General features: G+C 36.1%; 1 protein-coding gene across 9 annotated transcripts in view; it reads right to left on the reverse strand.

The window, feature by feature from the left end:
• LOC120531205 (tensin-like) overlaps positions 1–20,991 on the reverse strand; it is an 801,530-nt gene that overhangs the window by 229,226 nt on the left and 551,313 nt on the right. For all 9 annotated transcript variants that reach the window (XM_039756405.1, XM_039756402.1, XM_039756406.1 and 6 more), the window contains one exon: positions 2,404–2,445. In XM_039756405.1, the coding sequence (XP_039612339.1) occupies positions 2,404–2,445 (42 nt within the window). The remainder of the gene's footprint in view (positions 1–2,403; positions 2,446–20,991) is intronic.

The raw sequence follows: 20,991 nt of genomic DNA on the forward strand, positions 1-20,991 counted from the left end.
GGTACCATAATAAAGTATGATGTTTATATCTTTATACATATTTTAGATTTATTCAATATGTATACATTAAAACTGGGACTAAGACAGGATTGATAACAGATTGATGCATGGAAAAAAATCATTTTTTGTAAGTAAACAGGTGCTGGGCATTCTGAGAACCTTGCAATTTCTGATTTAACTTCCAGAATACTTATTTCTGTATCTATGAAAGATGACAGTAGTGAGTGTAGCTGAAAAGAGATGTGGTCTGTTACTATCATGTTGTATTGGTACAGTGGAAATGGTATTGAGTGTGCTGTAACAGACTGTGCTACAGAATCTAAGTCCTGAGAACAAAGAATGCCATTTACAAATTAATCTAAGTGTGCAAGCTTCTATCTGTAGACTGAGAGAACCAATTCAGGTGTTTTGGGCATCTTGTCTGGAAGTCCCCAGGAGAGGCAAACGACAAATATACTAGGAACGGCAGACTGGAATAAGTCCTTTGATACACGTTAGGGATTGTATTTATCAGCTACTCTGGGAGCACTTTGAAATTCCCCCTGAGGATCTGTAGACTGGTACTGCAGCAGCAAAAGTCACTTCTGGTTTATTTACTTACTCTCATCACAACCCTTACCTTTAAAAGATGAAAAATTAAGGTCCCTGAACCTCACAAAAAAACAAGTGTCAAAGTGAAATAAAATTCTACAGGTCTTACAACTGGCAAGTATATCCAAAAACTACATCACTAAGATGAAGGGGCAATCGAAGAAATTTTGAGAATGAATACTTATGGGGGGTGGCATGGTGGAGCAGTGGGTCGTGCTGCTGCCTCGCAGTTAAGAGACCCGCATTCGCTTCCTGGGTCCACCCTGCGTGGAGTTTGCATGTTCTCCCCGTGTCTGCGTGGGTTTCCTCCGGGTACTCCGGTTTCCTCCCACAGTCCAAAGACATGCAGGTTAGGTGCATTGGCGATCCTAAAATTGTCCCTAGTGTGTGCGTGGTGTGTAGGTGTGGGTGTATGTGCACCCTGCGGTGGGCTGGCGCCCCGCCTGGGGTTTGTTTCCTGCCTTGAGCCCTATGTTGACTGGGATTGGCTCCAGCAGACCCCCGTGACCCTGTGTTCGGATTCAAGGGGTTGGGAAATGGATGGATAATGGCTGGAATACTTATGGGAGCTGCATATGAAAATTAAGGCAAAGAATATTGTCCAAAGTGCCGTAAAACCTATTAAGATGAGATAAAGAAAATATGAAACAATGGAAAATTAAATCCAAAATGGGAAAAAGAAAGGAAATGGACCAAAAAAAAAAAAAAAGCCAAAAAATAATAATAATTATTACAGGACTCTATGTCAAAGATGTGAGGAAGTATCTATTCAAAATCACCGACTTGTTTAAATGACGTTTATGGAGACTGGTGAAAAAAATTACATTGCAAAGACATGCTGGAAACTCCTAGGCCTAGGGAAACAATATCCTACAGTCTGAAAAATTTAAGATGGATCTTTTTCTACTCAATGCTAAGTGCTATGTTGGGTGCAAACTTGATATTGCTTATTATATTGAGAATACCATCATGCTTAAAAATGGTCCTTAACATCAAGGCCAGGTTTATCATAAAAAAGTTGCAGAAAAGGACAGAGAAAACATTCCACAGTCTGCATGAGACCAGGGACATTTTCTCTTCCACCTGTGCAATTAGCAAAATATGCTTACAAAGCCACACAAGGCTCGATTTAAAAAGCAAAAACAGTTTATTTTCTGTTTTTTGGGAAGTGAAACTCTAGACCTGACCCTAAATGAGAATATAAAAAATGGTTTTAAAATTCTGACAAATCCACTCAAGGGAACCTGAGATATCTTGCAAAGAAGAACAAGCAACAGCTGCATGATTAATATGCCCTGAACTGATAGACAATAACTGTTATCTCATAAAGTTTAAGCTCCTGCTAAAATTAAAAAAATTTTAGCTTAACGTATAAATAAAGATGGTAGCAGATATTCTGAAATAGTTTTCATTCTGATATTACAAAGTAGCCATATTTACAGTAACTTCTGGCTCAAACTGGTTTCAAGGCAAAACCCCATGATGTATTGCTCACTCTAAGCAGGATCATTAGTAATTTAAGCTCCATGTCTAAGTATTATGGAACCACAACACTTGCTTTCAAAGGAAAAAAAGTGCATAATTACTTAGACATATTTGAGTGATAAGGATATAACTAGTGGGAAATATTTATCCATTTACCAAGCCCACTTATTCAGATTCAAGATTGCGGTGAATTGGTATCTACCTTGGTACTTGGCACTGGGTACACATCCAAGATGGAACATCAGTCTACTGTAGGGTACGCTTAAAATGAGGTGTAGAGAAACTGTCAGAAATAAAGCTTACAGTTTTTTTAGGATGATAACTTACCATTGTGTCTACATGCTTCACTGTGACATCATTACTTGGAGGCTGTGGGTAAAAAAAGAAAATAAACCAAATTTAGAAAGAAAAACAGTAAATAGGGAGAGTGCAGCATAATTGTTATTAGTAGTAAAAGTAACATGCATATACATCAAATGTGCATTTTCCAACTCCAGAAAAACAGATTTAAAGACAAGTTTCTATTTTGATACATACAACCTAATAAAACTACAAAAAAAAATAGTAAAATATGTCCATTCATTTTCTTAACCTGGTTATCCACAGCAAGGTTGTGGAGAAGCCCATCTCATAATATTAGATGCAGTAACCATCTATTTCCCCACTCATACTTTTTCTATTGTAAGATCCTAAAGAACCAGAGCCTATTATGGTTACATGGTGAGTAAGGCTAAATCAAGCCTGTGGTCCTTTGGAGGATACCTTTATCCAGATATTTTGCTTACACTAGGCCAAATTTAAAAATACAAGTTCAACTCATATGCATGTCATTTTAACATAAAGGAAAACCTGAGATTCAAGAGGAATGTTAAAGCTCCAAACAAGCTTTGATGAAAACACAAATAAAACCCAGGTGCCTGAACCTTTGAACCAGTGGTCTTACCCTCTGCTCCACTGAGCCACTCAACTCAGATATTCTTATGAAAATAATACCACTTTACAAGATGTCAGTGATCTTTTGAGCTAGTGAAACATGACCATACTTTAAGATTTAATCACCTGGAGCTCTGTTTCTTAAACATTCCTGGAGAAACATTATGGTTACCAGTTTTAATGCCAAACAACCTTGTAAGATATAAATTGTTAAAATGTATTTCTTGAGTGTTAAGCCATTTCATTTTTGTTTAACCTTTACACTGCCGATGCCTCTCCCAGAGTACTGTGCTCAGTTATGGTCTCTGGGCTACAAAAAGACATAGTAGTACTAGAAAAAGTCCTGGAATTAGCCTAGTTGCTATTCTCTGGACTGCAAAATATGAGTTTGGTGGAAAATTTAGAGGAGTTGAAGATTTTAAGTTTAAGCAAATGGAGAGTATGAGATGACATGATTGAAGTATTTAAAATTAAGAATTTAGTACAGTGCTGTTACTTTAAAATGTGTTTAGCAAGAACATGGGGACACAACTGTTAATTGTTTAGTTGTTAAGGGTAAATTTTGCACAAATAATGTTACAAAGTGTTTCTTTAAATTGACAGCCATTCTCACTTGGAATAAGCTACCAAGTAGTGTGATGGAGAGAAGGACTTTAGGATCCTTCAGAACTCAACTTGAATTTATTTTGGAGTAATTAGGTGGCATGAATTAGTTAGCTTTGTTGGGTTGAATAGCCTGTTTTAAATTTTTTTCTGGTAACACAGGAACAAATAAGGTCTCATATAGTGGAACAGCTAATTCACCCATGTTTTCTCCTGCGATAAACACTCGGTATTAAATTTGTAAACTTAACATTGAGGCATAAACTGACAACTTGCATAGAAACTAATTATAAACAAAAGGACAGTTTTGTCCTCATGACTAAGAATCACTTGTAATGCATACCTGTAGCTGCTTGGAAGCTGAAAAAGGAAGTAAATTGTGATGATGAATATGATAAATGCATCAAATAAGATGATCCCTCTTCAGAGACTATTACGCTTTTAAATGCCATATCTAAGGTTTAAAAATTATATAAAGAGAGTTGTGTAACCAACAAAAGAGACTATTTTTTATTTTAATTCTTTGTTCAATATGCACTTGTAAATGTGTGACATACTACACACCAGAATAATTTATAGAGTATCATCTGTTTAGTTGTACTAAATGAAGTGTTAGGTGGTGTAGCTCTTTCACATACTTTAAAAGCTGCCTTTTTACTTTGCCCGTCTCCAATTAAATCCCATTTTCACTGATATAATCCATTTCAACGCAAATGACAAACCTTTAATTGTAAGTTCTGGGAACTTGTCTTTATATTCAGTTTGTGTTCAGTGCCACCTAGAGGAAATACTTTATCCAACATATGTCTAGATACTAAGTTATTGAAACCAAACTAAATGGTTCGACTCAATTACTTAATCGATTATGAGCCAGTTACTTCACCACATCTATTTTCCATGCTAGATTTCAGTAAAACTTGCTCTAACTTACTTACAATGTCCTTCCTTAGTAAATGTAAAAATTACTCTTTTTAAAGTTTGACTATCTTTATTGTACGTGTAATCAAAGCATTCTGTTTGACAAAAGTCAATGTCAATTTATTTATAACACACATTTAAAACAAAATCAGTAATGGTGAAGCCAAAGTGTTTTACAATAAAAATGTGCTTTTACAATAAAACATAAAAATAATATAAATAAAATAAATACAATAAAACGCAATAAAACACAATACAACAAGTAATACATTGAAATAAACAAACAAGAGGAGAGATACCATCAGAATCACTTGGAAAGCCATAGAATATAAAGCAAGGCATTGTCCAGTGACCCTGAACTAATGGATGGATGCAACAGCAAAGGCAGTCATTGAAATTTTCCAGAGTGGCAGGACATCATCATTTTGTAATTAAATATTGAGAACAGCTCATAATTTTATTCAGTCCAGCAGTGACTAAATCATCTTAGCTGTTTCTTAAACAGAAACAGTTAGACATTAAAATGTTTAACTTGCATCACATTTTATTTTACTAAGAAAAAATAATAAGACAGTGACAGTAACAGGTTAAAGTTTAGGAGTACCAGAGGCAGAGATAAGAAAAATTGCCAAAACAAAGTTTATAATATAATGTAGCTAAAGATAAAAATTGTCATACTTCCAACTAAGAATGCACAAAAAAGTACAACAATTTTAAGATTGAAAAAAGTAATTTTTTATACAGAAATCTAATGAATACTGTCTTCATTTGATTAATCCATTGTTATATCTGTCTGAGATATGTCTTTAAAACTGAGGAAGTGCAGTCAGCTAGAAGTCTAAATTCTCTTCACAGTATACCATATACAGAAATGTTTACTTAATGGGGAATTTGCCAAATACCTACTCACTGTCATGTGCGATCTTTTTCCATCAAGCAAGAATTATAATTATTTATAAGATAGGCTTCAGGAATCTGTGAAGTTACATTGCAAAGCGAGCTATGGTTTGTTTACATGTGTTTGCAAAGTATAAAATGTCATGTGGGAACAGCTTGTGACAGAAACAAAAACTCAATCTGAGATCCATCTATATACTCCTCTCAATTGTCTAACCAATTCACTTTTAAAACTGTATGAATTAAAAGATGCATACGACTACTGATACATTTGCAAAATGTTTAATCAGTTTTAGTGTTATATATAAATTCTATATTATATATAGATATATATCAGGATCTAATATTATCTCACTGAAGCGCATTACTCTTGAATATGCTATGTACAAATGTCCACTATGTAAATTAGATAGATAGATAGATAGATAGATAGATAGATAGATAGATAGATAGATAGATAGATAGATAGATAGATAGATAGATAGATAGATAGATAGATAGATAGATAGATAGATTATTAATCCCAAGGGGAAATTCACATAATCCAGCATCCAGTATACTGATACAAAAAAAAACCAACAGGTTTGTCCAGGCGTGAGGCGTCTTTCATCTTTATACTGCCTCCCCAGCACACCACCGCGTAGAAGAGGGCACTCGCCACAACCGTCTGGTAGAACATCTGCAGCATCTTTTTGCAGATGTTGAAGGATGCCAACCTTCTCAGAAAGTATAGTCAGCTCTGACCTTTCTTACATAGAGCATCAGTATTGGCAGTCCAGTCCAATTTGTCATCCAAAATTACTTGAGCAGACATCAGTTCTTGCTTTTCCTAGTGACTGACCTTTAATTGATGGTCACTGGAAAACATAATGGAACTGGAAACTGTATTCTTTTGAAGCCAAATCGGTAATTAGTAGAAATTTGAAGTATAAATATAATTTTAGCCTATAGCACAGATTTCAATGTAACTCTTAAATCTGTAATCAAGTACCTTTATAAAGTTTAGGAGGGTTTAGATATAAAGAAATACACAATAAATAATATAATATACGCTCAATCATGGTTTACTTTAACATATTACACACACCACTGATGTTTACAGGCTACACATTTATGTGGCCCCTGAAATGATCTGTAAAAATTGTATGCATAGGACACAAAAGAAAGGGGGAAAAGAAATAATACTGTGAACTATGCACAATCACCCTTTCTATGTTCCGTCTGTGAAGAATCAGTTTACAAAACTTTCTAAGTGTTTAAACTGGATATCTGGATTTGTGTTGTTTCCAAGGCCTGATGTGGACCGGTATGCTGTACTAACACTTTTCCGTTTTTGATTTGTTAACCAGAGCATTGTTGCACATCACAGTCGGACGTAAAAGGGAACACCCCTGTTCTTGGCAATATTGCACATATTTCACCACCAAGGGATGCCCTTGCTCCACCTGTTTTTCAAAGTATTTATATATACAAGCACAATCAAAAATCTAAGAGAGCTTGCTTATTCAAGATGGACAATAACCCCATCCTCCCTTCAAATTTATATGTATTCGACCTCATTGCAAGGATTAAGAAGAAACCCACAGAATAGGTAGTATAGCATGCTTAGCATATATTCTTCGAGCTTTACCAAACTTTCGACCCTCCACTTAGCTTCTGGTAGCAGCCATCATTTTCATAAAGCTACAGCCCCATTTCTCTATTCCTTCTGATCCCTCAGCTGAAAGAAGGATATGGGACTTTACAATAGCTTACTTGGTACAGCATTGTTATCAACAAATATTGATTTGACTAATAAAAAAAATATGGGCAGGCTAATTTTCTTTTTGTCTATAACGTGACTAAATTCCAGTTAAATCAGTTAAAGCATATTTGAGTGTTTAGTTTTTTTCTATTGGGGGGAACCCTAAATACTGAAATATCTAAATGCCCTATTAAATTTCAGTTTTTCAGCTAAATGGGAAATACTGTTTTTGCATGCGCGAGTGAGCTAGTCAAGTTTGCATGTTTTATAAATAGATTTTATATTCCCTTTTTTAATTTTATAAATAATGCAAATTTGCTTTTTACACAATACTGAAAAAAAAGCATTAAAGTAGAACCCAGTTCAATTCAAGATGAAAGTTTTATTCTCTGAACCAATGCTATTACTGAGCAGTGCTAAAGGTATTGCACCAAACTCCGATACAGCACATGCATACCTAGACCTGTGCAACCTCTTTAATTCAGTCTCATATACAGTGCACATGAGGCAATGGAACTAAATCAGACAAATATCTTCAACAAATGAAAGGCAGACCAGCCCTTCTTTCTGCCACTTCATTTTATATTCATCTTGTTTACAGGAGTGCTACACCTTCAAATAGCAGATGTATATTGCATTATTGTCAAATAGGAGATGTATATAGCATTATTGTCACATGTGTGATACAGAGTACACTGAAATTCCTACTTGCATGGGCTAATCATGAAACAGGTCATTACTCCCAAGTTTCTTACATGCAAGAAGTTTTCTTCTTCTTCTTCTATCTCTGCTCTTACTTCCCTGATCATTAATCGCCACACATGATCATAAGGGAGGATAGGTCTTATTGTCTTTATTGTTACATATTTTCCACAGGGAATTAAAAGGAGTGTTTTGCTGAATTATAATAATATATAAGGCAGAGTCTAAAAGAAAAAACTATAGTATTATCCAGCATGTATATTAATTGTTTGATGTGGAATGAAATCAGCCACATAATTTTAAACTACACCATCCTAGAAAAACTTAAATTCACAGAATAAACTGGGGTCAATAAATTGCTTGGTTTTCAAGTTCATCTCCTTTCATTCAGCATTGCAGTTTAAATCTTTGTCTCTTTTCATCAAATTAAAGTTGGTCCCAAACATAGATTCTTGAGGCAAATTATGCCATGATCAAAAGAAATTCTTCAACACTTTCAGAAGAATAGGAATATCTATCGCTCTGTACAGGATTACAAGATCACTTTTCATGCTATGGGTCTCAAACAAGCAAGAGCTGGAGACATATTGTTTAAGTACAGTTGGACACTGTAGATATTTGTGACTTCACCAGCAGACAGATACTGTCAAAACTGCAAATTCATTTCAGAGTATCAGGGTAGTTAGAACTGATCAATGGTAAGAATAAGAGTACTTAACTTGAAATACAAGTAGTTTAACCACAAGAGCAATAATCTAATGGAATGTTCTGCTTGGCACAATATATACATTTATGGAATGTCTACCCTAATATATCAACACAGCATGTCACCTGCAACACAAGGAATGCTCATACATAGTTACTTTGCCCCTACTTTGGACAGTCAGATAAGTGTTTAATGCTCATGCTGTCAACTTGCAAATAGAGACTAGACCATTTGAAGTATGCAAGAAAACTAGTTCAGTACTGAATTAAAGAAACAAAAAGCCCACAAGACTGTTTTGATTGCGTAAACTGAGAAATGTATAGAGACTCTTCATCAGATCTGGATGAGTGCGCAAAAGTTGCAGCATAATTCATCAAAAGATGTGTGGACTACTGTGTTCCATGAAACTGATCTGTAAGAAACCATAGATCATGTTTGATATCAATAATTTACTGAAGGCATGAACCAATGCACCAAAACAAAATGATATGGAAACTGTCATGAAATGGAGTTTTCTCCAAGGCAAAATAAATGAGACACCCCAAAAAGGTAAGGAGCAGGCCAAAACCTGATCTTGTCAGCTCAGACAACCTGCAGTTTTCAGCTGGAGCAGGTGAAAAATATTGGCAGCTATCAAAAACAACTATATTCGACCCAAAATAAAGGGAAAACCACTCAAGAGGAAGGACAACCATAAACCCTTGGCTTGTGCAGAAAGGGCAAACAAAGAATGTTTTTGTAAATTCAAAGAAAACCTCAAAAGAGCAAAAAATGGCCCAGTGGAGTTGCCTAAAAGACAATTCTAAGCAAATGTCTTCCAAGACAAAAAAATAATCAGAAAACTTTAAACAGTAGCAAAAATTCATAAACACTGGAAAATTCAACAAGGAAAAGCAGGGCTTAAAAAAAATCCAACAAATCAATGATTCCCAATTCCCAGGCCTTTTAAGCTTACTTACATAGCTAGACTGAGTGCCCAGGAGTGGCGATATCAGGGTGGTCCCACCTCTTGGGGCTTGGAAAAATAATTGCATTTAAACAGACAATACCACATTATAAAAAATCACATATGGAATCAGAAGAGATAACACAAAAAATAATCATTGAAAATGACCAAAAGCAATAAAACATAATACGCACATAACTTTAACCGGATAGAACACTGGAACATACAAGAAATGCAGATAAACTCTGAAAACAATCAAAGTGGCTAATTATCAGGATCAGAGTTGAATTAAACTCTGGCAGGGACTAGAGATGCTTATGGACTACAAAGTAAAAACCTAATATGATAATCAAAAAAAAAAAAAAACTTTAAATGGGATTTATTTTGCTTTTAGTTAGCAAAAATATCTGTCAATGACAAGATTTCTTAAACTAAGCTAGAAAATCCTAAATACAAATTTTTTGATAAGTAAATAATCCTTACAATAAGGAACATTTATTATTTAATATCGTGATATAAATACTTTTCATACTACTCATTCAAAGAAATCAATGTCCAATTAGCTGGAGTTTTCAGTGATATCTTCAATATTTCACTTAAATAATCTGCTGTTCCCATTTGCGTCAAAAGGACAATAATTATCCATATACCTAGACTCTGGGTGTGAAGAATTGCTTTGAGAGACTATTGCTGGTACACCTTAAACAGAATACAATATTTATGCTTATCTCCAGCTTGTATACCTCTCAAGAGATCCCTATTGCTCTATACCATCCTGGCACCTGTGAAAAATAATTGTTATTGCAGAATCCTGGTTACACAGCTCAGCATTTGACACTGTTGTACCAACAAAGATACAGTGGGATGCAAAAGTTTGGGCAGCCTTGTTAATAGTCATTATTTTCCTGTATAAATCGTTGGTTGTTACGATAAAAAATGTCAGTTAAATATATCATATTGGAGAGACACACAGTGATATTGGAGAAGTGAAATGAAGTTTATTGGATTTACAGAAAGTATGCAATAATTGTTCAAACAAAATCAGGCAGGTGCATAAATTTGGGCACCGTTGTCATTTTATTGATTCCAAAACTTTTAGAACTAATTATTGGAATTCAAATTGGCTTGGTAAGCTCAGTGACCCCTGACCTACATACACAGGTGAATCCTATAATGAGAAACAACAACAACAACAACATTTATTTATATAGCACATTTTCATACAAACAGTAGCTCAAAGTGCTTTACATATTAAAGAATAGAAAAATAAAAGACACAATTATAAAACAAAACAAATCAACATTAATTAACATCGAATAAGAGTAAGGTTCAATAACCAGGGGGGACAGAAAAAACACAAAAACTCCAGACGGCTGGAGAAAAAATAAAATCTGTAGGGAAAAGAGAAGAGAAAGAGTATTTAAGGGGGTCAATTGTAAGTTTCCCTCCTCCTTTAATTTTCCCTTAAGAGTAGCAAAACAACTCTCAATTGACCTGAAGACAAAGATTGTTCACCATCATGGTTTAGGGGAAGGATACAGAAAGCTGTCCCAGAGATTTAAGCTGTCTGTTTCCACAGTTAGGAACATATTGAGGAAATGGAAGACCACAGGCTCAGTTCAAGTTAAGGCTCGAAGTGGCAGACCAAGAAAGATTTCGGATAGACAGAAGCGACAAATGGTGAGAACAGTCAGAGTCAACCTACAGACCAGCACCAAAGACCTACAACATCATCTTGCAGCAGATGGAGTCACTTTGCATCCTTCAACCATTCAGCGCACTTTACACAAGGAGATGCTGTATGCGAGAGTGATGCACAGGAAGCCTTTTCTCCGCCCACAGCACAAACAGAGCCACTTGAGGTATGCTCAAGCACATTTGGACAAGCCAGCTTCATTTTGGAATAAGGTGCTGTGGACTGATGAAACAAAAATTGAGTTATTTGGGCATAACAAGGCGCGTTATGCATGGAGGAAAAAGAACACAACATTCCAAGAAAAACACCTCCTACCTACAGTAAAATATGGTGGTGGTTCCATCATGCTGTGGGGCTGTGTGGCCAGTGCAGGGACTGGGAATCTTGTCAAAGTTGAGGGACGCATGGATTCCACTCAGTATCAGCAGATTCTGGAGACCAATGTCCAGGAATCAGTGATAAAGCTGAAGCTGCGCCGGGGCTGGATCTTTCAACAGGACAACGACCCGAAACACTGCTCAAAATCCATTAAGGCATTCATGCAGAGGAACAAGTACAACATTCTGGAATGGCCATCTCAGTCCCCAGACCTGAATATAATTGAAAATCTGTGGTGTGAATTAAAGAGAGCTGTCCATGCTCGGAAGCCATCAAACCTGAATGAACTAGAGATGTTTTGTAAAGAGGAATGGTCCAAAATACCTTCAACCACAATCCAGACTCTCATTGGAACCTACAAGAAGCATTTAGAGGCTGTAATTTCTGCAAAAGGCGGATCTACTAAATATTGATTTCATTTCTTTTTTTTTTGGTGCCCAAATTTATGCACCTGCCTGATTTTATTTGAACAATTATTGCACACTTTCTGTAAATCCAATAAACTTCATTTCACTTCTCAGATATCACTGTGTGTGTCTCCTATATGATATATTTAACTGACATTTTTTATCGTAACAACCAATGATTTATACAGGAAAATAATGACTATTAACAAGGTTTGCCCAAACTTTTGCATCCTACTGTAACTACAAAAATCTTTAATTTCAGACTTTGCTCCACCATATTAAATTGGATCTTGGACTTCCTAACCTGATGACACCACCATCATAAGCTTGATCTCAAACAATGTTGAGAAAGCTTACAGAGGAGATGTTTACCTGCTGAACCAGTGGTGCCATGCAAAGAAACTCACCCTTAATGTTAATGAAACCAAGGGGCTGGCCATAGACCTCAAGACCTTAGCAGAAAGCTAACCACACTTCTATTTAAATTGGAAGTGATACTGTTGAGAGTGAGAACAGCTTTAAATTTCTTAGAGTGACCAGCACTGACAAAATGTAGACACTTTAGCTACTGTCAGGAAGTTTTACCAAGGCCTCTAATTCCTCAGATGTTCGAGGAAAATGCATATTTCTCCATATCACTGCTTCCAACAGGAACACAGAGTCAATCTTCATTAGCCACTGTATAAAACATTCTGATACAGCATTGGCTCAGTTCAAAATCATTGCACAAAATATTACCACTACTGCTCTTTGTTTAGGACATATACAACACTCATTTCCTTTAAAAAAAGACAACCAGTCTTATTAAAGACCTTAGCTATCCCGCACAGCTGCTCCTCACTCCTTCCTTCTGTCAAAAGATACAGGATTCATTGGAACTTGCACCAGTAGATTTAAGGGCAGAATTTATATCCACAGATCGTAAGGTAACTAAACAGACAAACAAAACCCTCATTTGTAACATATAAAACACTGTGTATTTCTTTTACTAACAGTATGTTCTCTTTCACCCACAGCTCCAAGGTGATGCCCAGTGTGGGCACTCAACCACGGCTGTGATGCTTAGATCAAGCCCTACCCCTTCCAAATGGGATGCCATAAAACCGGACAGCCCTGGAAGGTGGTGTCTCATTCATAGCATTTGATACTGAATCCAGCTACCATGCGAGAATGGAGAGAGAGAGAGAAAGAAATAGATAACTGATTTTCAGGCCAGAAGTCTTTTTTTTGTTATGCTGCAGGGCACCCTTTTGCTTTTTAGTTTAGATTGCACATTAAATAGGGCTACTAGGTTGGAACATCAACAATTTCTGCTGCTTTGCTTTTTTCTGTCTGCTGGTCACCATATATGTATGTGTGTGTGTGAAATCTATACTATCTATTATACAATCTATCTATCATACAATCTATTACTGTCTCTGAGGAGACATTCAAGGAAGAATTTTATTATACTATTTGCATTACTACTATGCAGCCATTCTAATAAACTGGAACTTGAACCACTGAACAATAAGTTTGAACTTTTGTCTGGAAGGAAAAAAAAGTATACGTATTACATGGCAAAAATCTCATACCAACATGTTGATGATAGTATGGCGTTTTAAATGTATTTTGCTGCATAAAGCGCTAGGAAACAATCAGATGTAACAGAACATCTATGGACAAAATTAAAAGAGCAGCTGGGTCGTGCAGCAAGACAGCTACTTGAAATACACAAGCAAGTTTCCATTAGCAAGGTAGAATAAAGAAAAGTTGAGTTTTGGAAAATGAAAAATGAAACCTATGGCCAAAGTCAGCAAATGTTAATGATCTCAAGTAATTCTGTAAGTAGTAGTGGATAAACATTCTCTCACAGTTTTGAGACGTGATCAATAACTACAGGATGTGTGTGATGGCAGTTTTTTAACACTAGAATTACCAAAGCCTACAAGAAAACTTGTAAATCCAGCCCACCTTAAATCCGTTCGCACCTCTCCGCCACCATCTTTTGTCCTGTAAATGTGCTGATTAAGACAAGCAGCCTGCTATTCCATCCCCTACCGTCGCAGAACGTTCACTAAGTTCTCCCAGCTCATGCCTTGTTTGATTATCTGGGAGTGAACTGCTGGAGTTTTAGAGTGGAATAGATTGTTATTTGGAACACATGCATTTCATGTGTGTTCCGTTTCTACAGTAATATGTGTAAACACATTGTTAAAACAGAAACTTTTTCATATTTTAGTAATAAATGTTACAAAATGTAGGCATAAAACTATGTGAAGTGTGAAGCCTGAAGTCCAAAGATCAAATAAACACTTTCACAAAAGGTTCAATGATGATACAACAGCTTCCATGGCATAGCGGTAAGATTTGCTGACTTGTAATCAAGGGGCCACCGGTTTGATCCCCACTGTCTCCTATATTTACCGTTTTCAGTAGTGAGCTGCTCTTATTGTTAATATCATACAGTACACACATACATTTGGTTTGCGTCTGTAACAGACGGAGTACATTTATAGTACTATAATTGTAAAAGTTACCTTTTTTTTCACTTTTATTCTGTCACTCACGATCACGATACATACTACTGCCCTAGGGATCTGACGCTGTTAGTTTTTATTTGAAAGTGGGAGTAACTGTAGATGTGAGTAGTGTTTTGAGACAATGGAACTGGACATTCTCTGATCTGAAGGGATAAAAGCTGACACACAAACGCTGGTGAATCTGCCTTCTTCGTATCTCACCATCACTTTATTTTTTTTTATTCAGTTTTATTAAGTGTTCCTGCTCACACAGAATTAGTATGTACCTTACGGTGTATGATGTCAAAAAAAAAACAAAAACAAAAAAAAACACAGACGTAGGTATATGTGACATTTTGAAGAAATCATTTTATGACTTGAATAGTACCAGTCAGAAAACATCATCGCACTAATGCAATATTATTTGAAAATGAACAGCGTCAGATCGGATGTGAATTTACGATGGCGCTGTTACTTAGAGTCAGATCAGCATAAGCTGGGGGGGGTGGGGTGTGTTAGAGCGTGATCATCATTGAGAGAATAAAACTGAAAAAAGCTAACTTTTACAAGTACCATAAATTTATACCCAATGTCCCATATATTTTCTCCGTGCTGCAAGAACTTTCTTTCGTACATTGACGAAGTGTGTACCTGTTGCAATGCGCACACTTTTCTCTATGCCGTGGTTTCTATTACATTGAAAGGGCACTTTACAATGACCCAGTTTACTTTACTGGGGAAGTGGCTGTCTTGGAACAGAAGCGTGTCGATGTTGCAGCCTCATTTTCTTTTTCCAATGCTTTTTCTAGTAAGATGCAATGACGAAGTTCCTCTGCAATATGAGCTATGAACACTCTTCTTTTCACAGTGGCCCCATGCATGCCTTGCACAGTACATGTGTGTTGATCCTGTTGCACTGAATTTTTTCTCTGTGCTGCATAGACATTGTGCACCAGAAGGAGTGATCTTATTCTGTGTTAATTCTAGTGTTAAACTAAATCAGTTATTAGCCCCCCATTATATTACAGGGTGCTGGGATTCTATAACCTTTTTTAAATAAGTTAAAAAAAGTATCACAGTTTACACTTGGGGTCATATTTATTTAAAATAATATATTGGCTTAAGTCTTGATACTGTTCACTGTATAAAGTTGAACATCAGATACTGGGATAAATACTTTTTTTACAATAACTCAACAATTGGAGCAATAATGTATATGGAAACTAAACTCTTACAACTTGTATTTTATTCTGAATATTTTAAGACAAAGTTCAAAGGTTTTGGATAAACGTGCTATAAGAAACTTATTTGAACAAATATGGGTTTGTACAGAAAAAAAATCATCCTTTTCTACTCTCATGGCATCTGTATAAATTAACAAAAAAATCCAGTAAGTACATATTACTACAAGAGTCGGGCAAGCATGCAGGGGTCAGACCAACAAACCGCCCATAGCCTGTATTTTCCAAACCACAAATGTACTGGAATTAATCTTAGCCATGGTGAACAAAGGCTCTTATTTCCTGCTGAAAATCTTGCCCTGTGACTTCAGGCAAGAAGGGTTGGGTACCAAGTCAGATTATACCACACAACTGGAAAATCTGCCTTGTGCATTATAAATGGCCTCCAAAACAGAAGCAAAAAAGGTTGGGTAATTAAATATAAATAAAATCATTGTGTGTAGTGTCCTAAAATAGTGGCAAGAATTGTATATTTAAAAAATTATTTGCATTTATCTTGTCACTTTTGTTTTTGTTATGATTTTAACCAAGCCAAGTCTAAACAGATTAAACATTTAATCTACATCACCTTTACAGTATTCTGTATTTCTTTTAAAAATGAAATATGAAGCTGCTTGAAATGGGAGACAAGAATTAGTTTAGTAAGTATTCTTGGGCTCAAAGACTGTAAAGAAGAAGGGGCATGACAATAGGCATGAGCTATCAATCAACTGACGGTAGCACCTGTACCCTTTTAAAATAAAATAAAAATTGAATACACAGAAGGCAACTGCAATCATCACAAATGGGTAGTCAAAAAACAGTCCAAACACAATAAGACATTAAGGTAAAGGATTTATATTACATTTGAAGTTAAAACAAAATCATACTCAAAAACAGATGTAAGAATGCTCAAAGCCAATGTTTCTTTAGAAACTCATGACTTTATATAATGAACAGATATTATTGGTTTACATTGGTTTTAACCCAGTCACAGGGGATGCACAAATCTGTGTGTTTCTTCGTGCCGGTCCCAAGCCCGGATAAATGGGGAGGGTTACGTTAGGAAGGGCATCTGGTGTAAAATTTTGCCAAATCAATATGTGGACAACAATACAAATTCCAATACTGGATCGGTCAAGCCTCAGGTTAACGACGACTGCCACTAGTGCTGTTAGCCAACAGGGTGCTGGTGGAAATTGGGCTACTGTTGGCCGAAGGAGAAGAAGAAGAGGGAGACATGTCCAGATTAGGAGAGTTGGTACTGGAGTTTTTAACCAGATTGTTTAATGGAATCTTGGAAAGTGAGAAGATGCCTGAGGAATGGATAAGAAGTGTACTGATGCCTATATTTAAGAATAAGGGGGATGTGCAGGACTGTAATAACTACAGGGAAAGAAAATTGATGAGCCATAGCATGAAGTAATGGGAAAGAGTAGTGGAAGATAAGTTAAGAAGTGAGGTGATGATTAGTGAGCAGCAGTATTGTTTCATGTCAAGTATGAGCACCACAGATGCGATGTTTGCTCTGAGGATGTTGATGGAGAAGTTCAGAGAAGGACAGAAGGAGTTGCATTTTGTCTTTGTGGGCCTGGAGAAAGCATATGACAGGGTGCCTTGAGAGGAGCTGTGGTATTTTATGAGGAAGTCGGGAGTGGCAGAGTTGTACAGGATATGTATGAGGGAAGTGTGACAGTGGTGAGGTCTGTGGTAGGAGTGACAGATGCATTCAATGTGGAGGTGGAATTACATCAGGGATTGGCTCTGAGACCATTCTTATTTGCAATGGTGATGAACAGGTTGCAATGGTGATGGACAGGTTGGCAGACGAGATTAGACAGGAGTCCCCGTGGACCATGATGTTTGCTGATGACATTGTGATCTGTAGCGACAGTAGGGAGCAGGTGGAGGAGACCCTGGAGAGGTGGAGATATGTTCTAGAGAGGAGAGGAATGAAGGTCAGTAGGAAAAAGACCGAATACATGAGTGTAAATGAGAGGGAGGTCAGAAGAATGGTGAGGATGCAGGGAGGAGAGTTGGCGAAGGTGGATGAGTTTAAATAATTGAGATCAACAGTATAGAGTAATAGGGATTGTGGAAGAGAGGTGAAAAAGAGAGTGCAGGCAGGGTAGAATGGTTGGAGAAGAGAAAAAAATGTTTTCTTGCTGCTCAAAATTATCATCATTATAATTCTCACAATTATAGTGTTCTTTGTTATATGCTTGCCCACAAAACATCCAAAGTAATCAGCCAGCACAGATGTATGATGGTGGCATAGTGTTCGCGCTGCTAACTTGCAGTTGAGAGACCAGTGTGCATGTCCTGGGTCCTGCCTGCACGCAGTTTGCATGTCCTTCCCTTGTCTGCATGGGTTTCCTACAGGTGCTTTGGATTCCTCCTAAAGACATGCAGGCTAGATGAATTGGCAACACTAGGTGGGCCCTAGCGTGTGCATATGTGCTCGCCCTGCAATGCACTGGTGCCTTGTCCAGGGTTTATTCCTGCCTTGTGCCCAATGCTGCCTGGGACAGGCTCCAACCACCACCACCCAACACCACAAACCTGGTCTGGATTAAGCAGGTTTGAAAATGACAAAAACTAGCACTGGAATTCAGAGTTACCTGGGGTGAGGGCATAAATTGTTGCTGCCCGCTGGGGTTGCACTAACTAAAATTTAGAGCAAACCAATTTTTGTTGTCTTCTTTTTACTTCTGTCATTCTTTTCTCCTCTCACTTACTTGCCAGTCTATGTTCTTCCATTTTTCCATGTTGGCTCTTCCTTTTACGCCACCATGGGCACAATGTCTCAATCATGTTCTGCAGGAAGCCAATAAAGCAATTGAGACACACTGCACCCTAACATACAGGTATATCTCGCTCCAGTTATCTCACCAACCTGTGACAGCTGCGCTCACATGTACACCTACGGAGACCTAGCTAAACAAATTATTTATTTATTAAAATGGGCTCCACATTGCTAAGCCACAGACCTGCTATAATACAATAGGTTGGCACTTTCCTATGTCCTGCGACGGACTCCTGAAAAATCCAGGGTAGGTATATGTTTTGCTACTGCTGAAAAAATATTGTACCTTCCTATCACATATTAAAGAAAAAATGTGTACTAAACCAATTTTGAATTGCTAGGAAACATGAAATCACAATTTAGTGTTATGTTCATCTGTTCAAAAACTGGAATGAAAAAAGTGGAAATCACAAATAATTCTTACTAATAATAATAAAATACAAACATTTTTCCACAAAGGCATATTTATCAAGCTTTTTACTGTATACTATCATCCTTGACTGAGTTTATTAAAAAAAAACTGACATAAAAAAATCAAATAAGATAGTGAGGTAATAATTAGAAATGGAAGTAATGAGCATTTATTAAAAAGAGATTATGCCCTACATGGAACCAAAATCAATGTAATCTAATAAAATGGAGGCAAATGCATATCATTTTATCTAAATCTGTGTTAATATATTTAGATGAAAGAGTTCTGTATCCATTTCTACAAGGTTTAAACTAAGAAACACAATGTTCCTGCATCCTCTAATGAATAAAATTGCTTCCTTGTAACAAAGTAATATTTATTCTGTTCTACCAGATTGTTCTCAAAATTGGTTTATCGTTTATAGGTCTGCTGTATAGTAAAGGATGTGCAAAGCTTCTTGTAAATCACATTTACCTGCTCCAGCTAAATGACTAAATGAAACAGAGATTTGTAGGTGACTGAACAAGAAAGTAGTGTTTAATAGGATTTAAGGACATATTGAGATTATTTTTTCAAAGAAATAAAGTGTCATGAAAGAGCAATTACATTATTTAAAGCTTGTTTAGACATATACTAAGAGTAGTCGTCATGTACTTTATCTGTACATCTGCTCATAAACTTTGAAAAAAATGCATATATCTTGTCCATCTCTATCACTGAGATAAAATATTCCCAAACCTAAATGACTGTGGCAACATTTTCCATACTTTCAAACTGATGTGCTTGTTTTGACTGAAGAGTGATTCAAGCATTTCTTTCTGAAACTTCTATAAATAAAGGTTATGCCAATATCATTTTTTTTACTGTCATGTTCATGTATGTTCATGTTCAAAGGTCTCTAAAAAAAACAGTATTATGTAGTAAACCTGCAAAAAATATTTACGAGTACAATAATGATTGTGAACATTCTGCTCCAAAAGCAAAAAAAAAAAAAAAAAGAAAAATACAGTATAAAAGGAAGTATATATAATATGACATTGTATTAATCCAATTTAAAGAGTTTAAGAAGGTATTCCAAGAGCATCACTTTTAATTCAAACATTCATCCTTCTTTATCAAACCATCCTAGCCTGTGCAGTATTTTTTATGTGAAGAAAAAAATGCAAGATAAATAAATCTGCACACAAATTAGGTTAAATAAATAATATGATGAAACCAACTGCTGTTTACATATGTTTAAATAAAGTGGTTCAAATAGAAAATTGTTTATATAGATCATAGTGCTTAGATCATATTTTGCATTTCAATTATTAGAAGAATACATACAACACTGAAGCTTAACTCCCACAGAGTGACAAATCTTCTGAAAAATAAAAATCTTGTAAGCCCCTCTTAAAGAACTTTACAATCTAAGTCATAATATGCAGTACCAACAGAATTATAGCATCTCGAGTACAGGCTAAACATTGCAGTTTTCCCTATTTCATTTTTATAAAATGTATATATTTATTTATGTATGAATAATGTAATATACACTGTATTAGCAATGAAAGCTTGGTGTCATTGGGTTAGCACTGCTAACTCGAATTTCTATGATTTTGAGCTTGATTTGTGTGGTTTATATAAAAGTTATTGAGCCCTGAAAAACAGGTATAGTTTAGATTAGATTCTAATTTGTACGCTCTTCTGCTTGTAGCTCTATAATTGAAAAATTGTGCTCATAGAATGGATTGATACAAACATAACCTTTACATATTTACATACTTTTTTTATGCCCACAGTTTACTTAAGACACATGTACAGTGGTATGGTTTGCATGCTAATGTGTGCAGTTAGAAAGTTATACAATGAATCAAGACATACTAAGTGGAATGTGAGAAAATGTAAAAGTTTAATGTGATTTTTTTTTTTTTTTTTAAGGGCATAGCTTTTTCTCCTCTGTTCTGAAGAGTAATCACTTAAGTTCATGAAAGTCATTAACTACTGGAATGCACTCCCAAGACATTATGAAGAATGTAGCCTGATGGAGCCATTTCCTGAACCCTG

This window comes from Polypterus senegalus, chromosome 6 (assembly GCF_016835505.1).
Source record: "Polypterus senegalus isolate Bchr_013 chromosome 6, ASM1683550v1, whole genome shotgun sequence".
NCBI lineage: Eukaryota > Metazoa > Chordata > Cladistia > Polypteriformes > Polypteridae > Polypterus > Polypterus senegalus.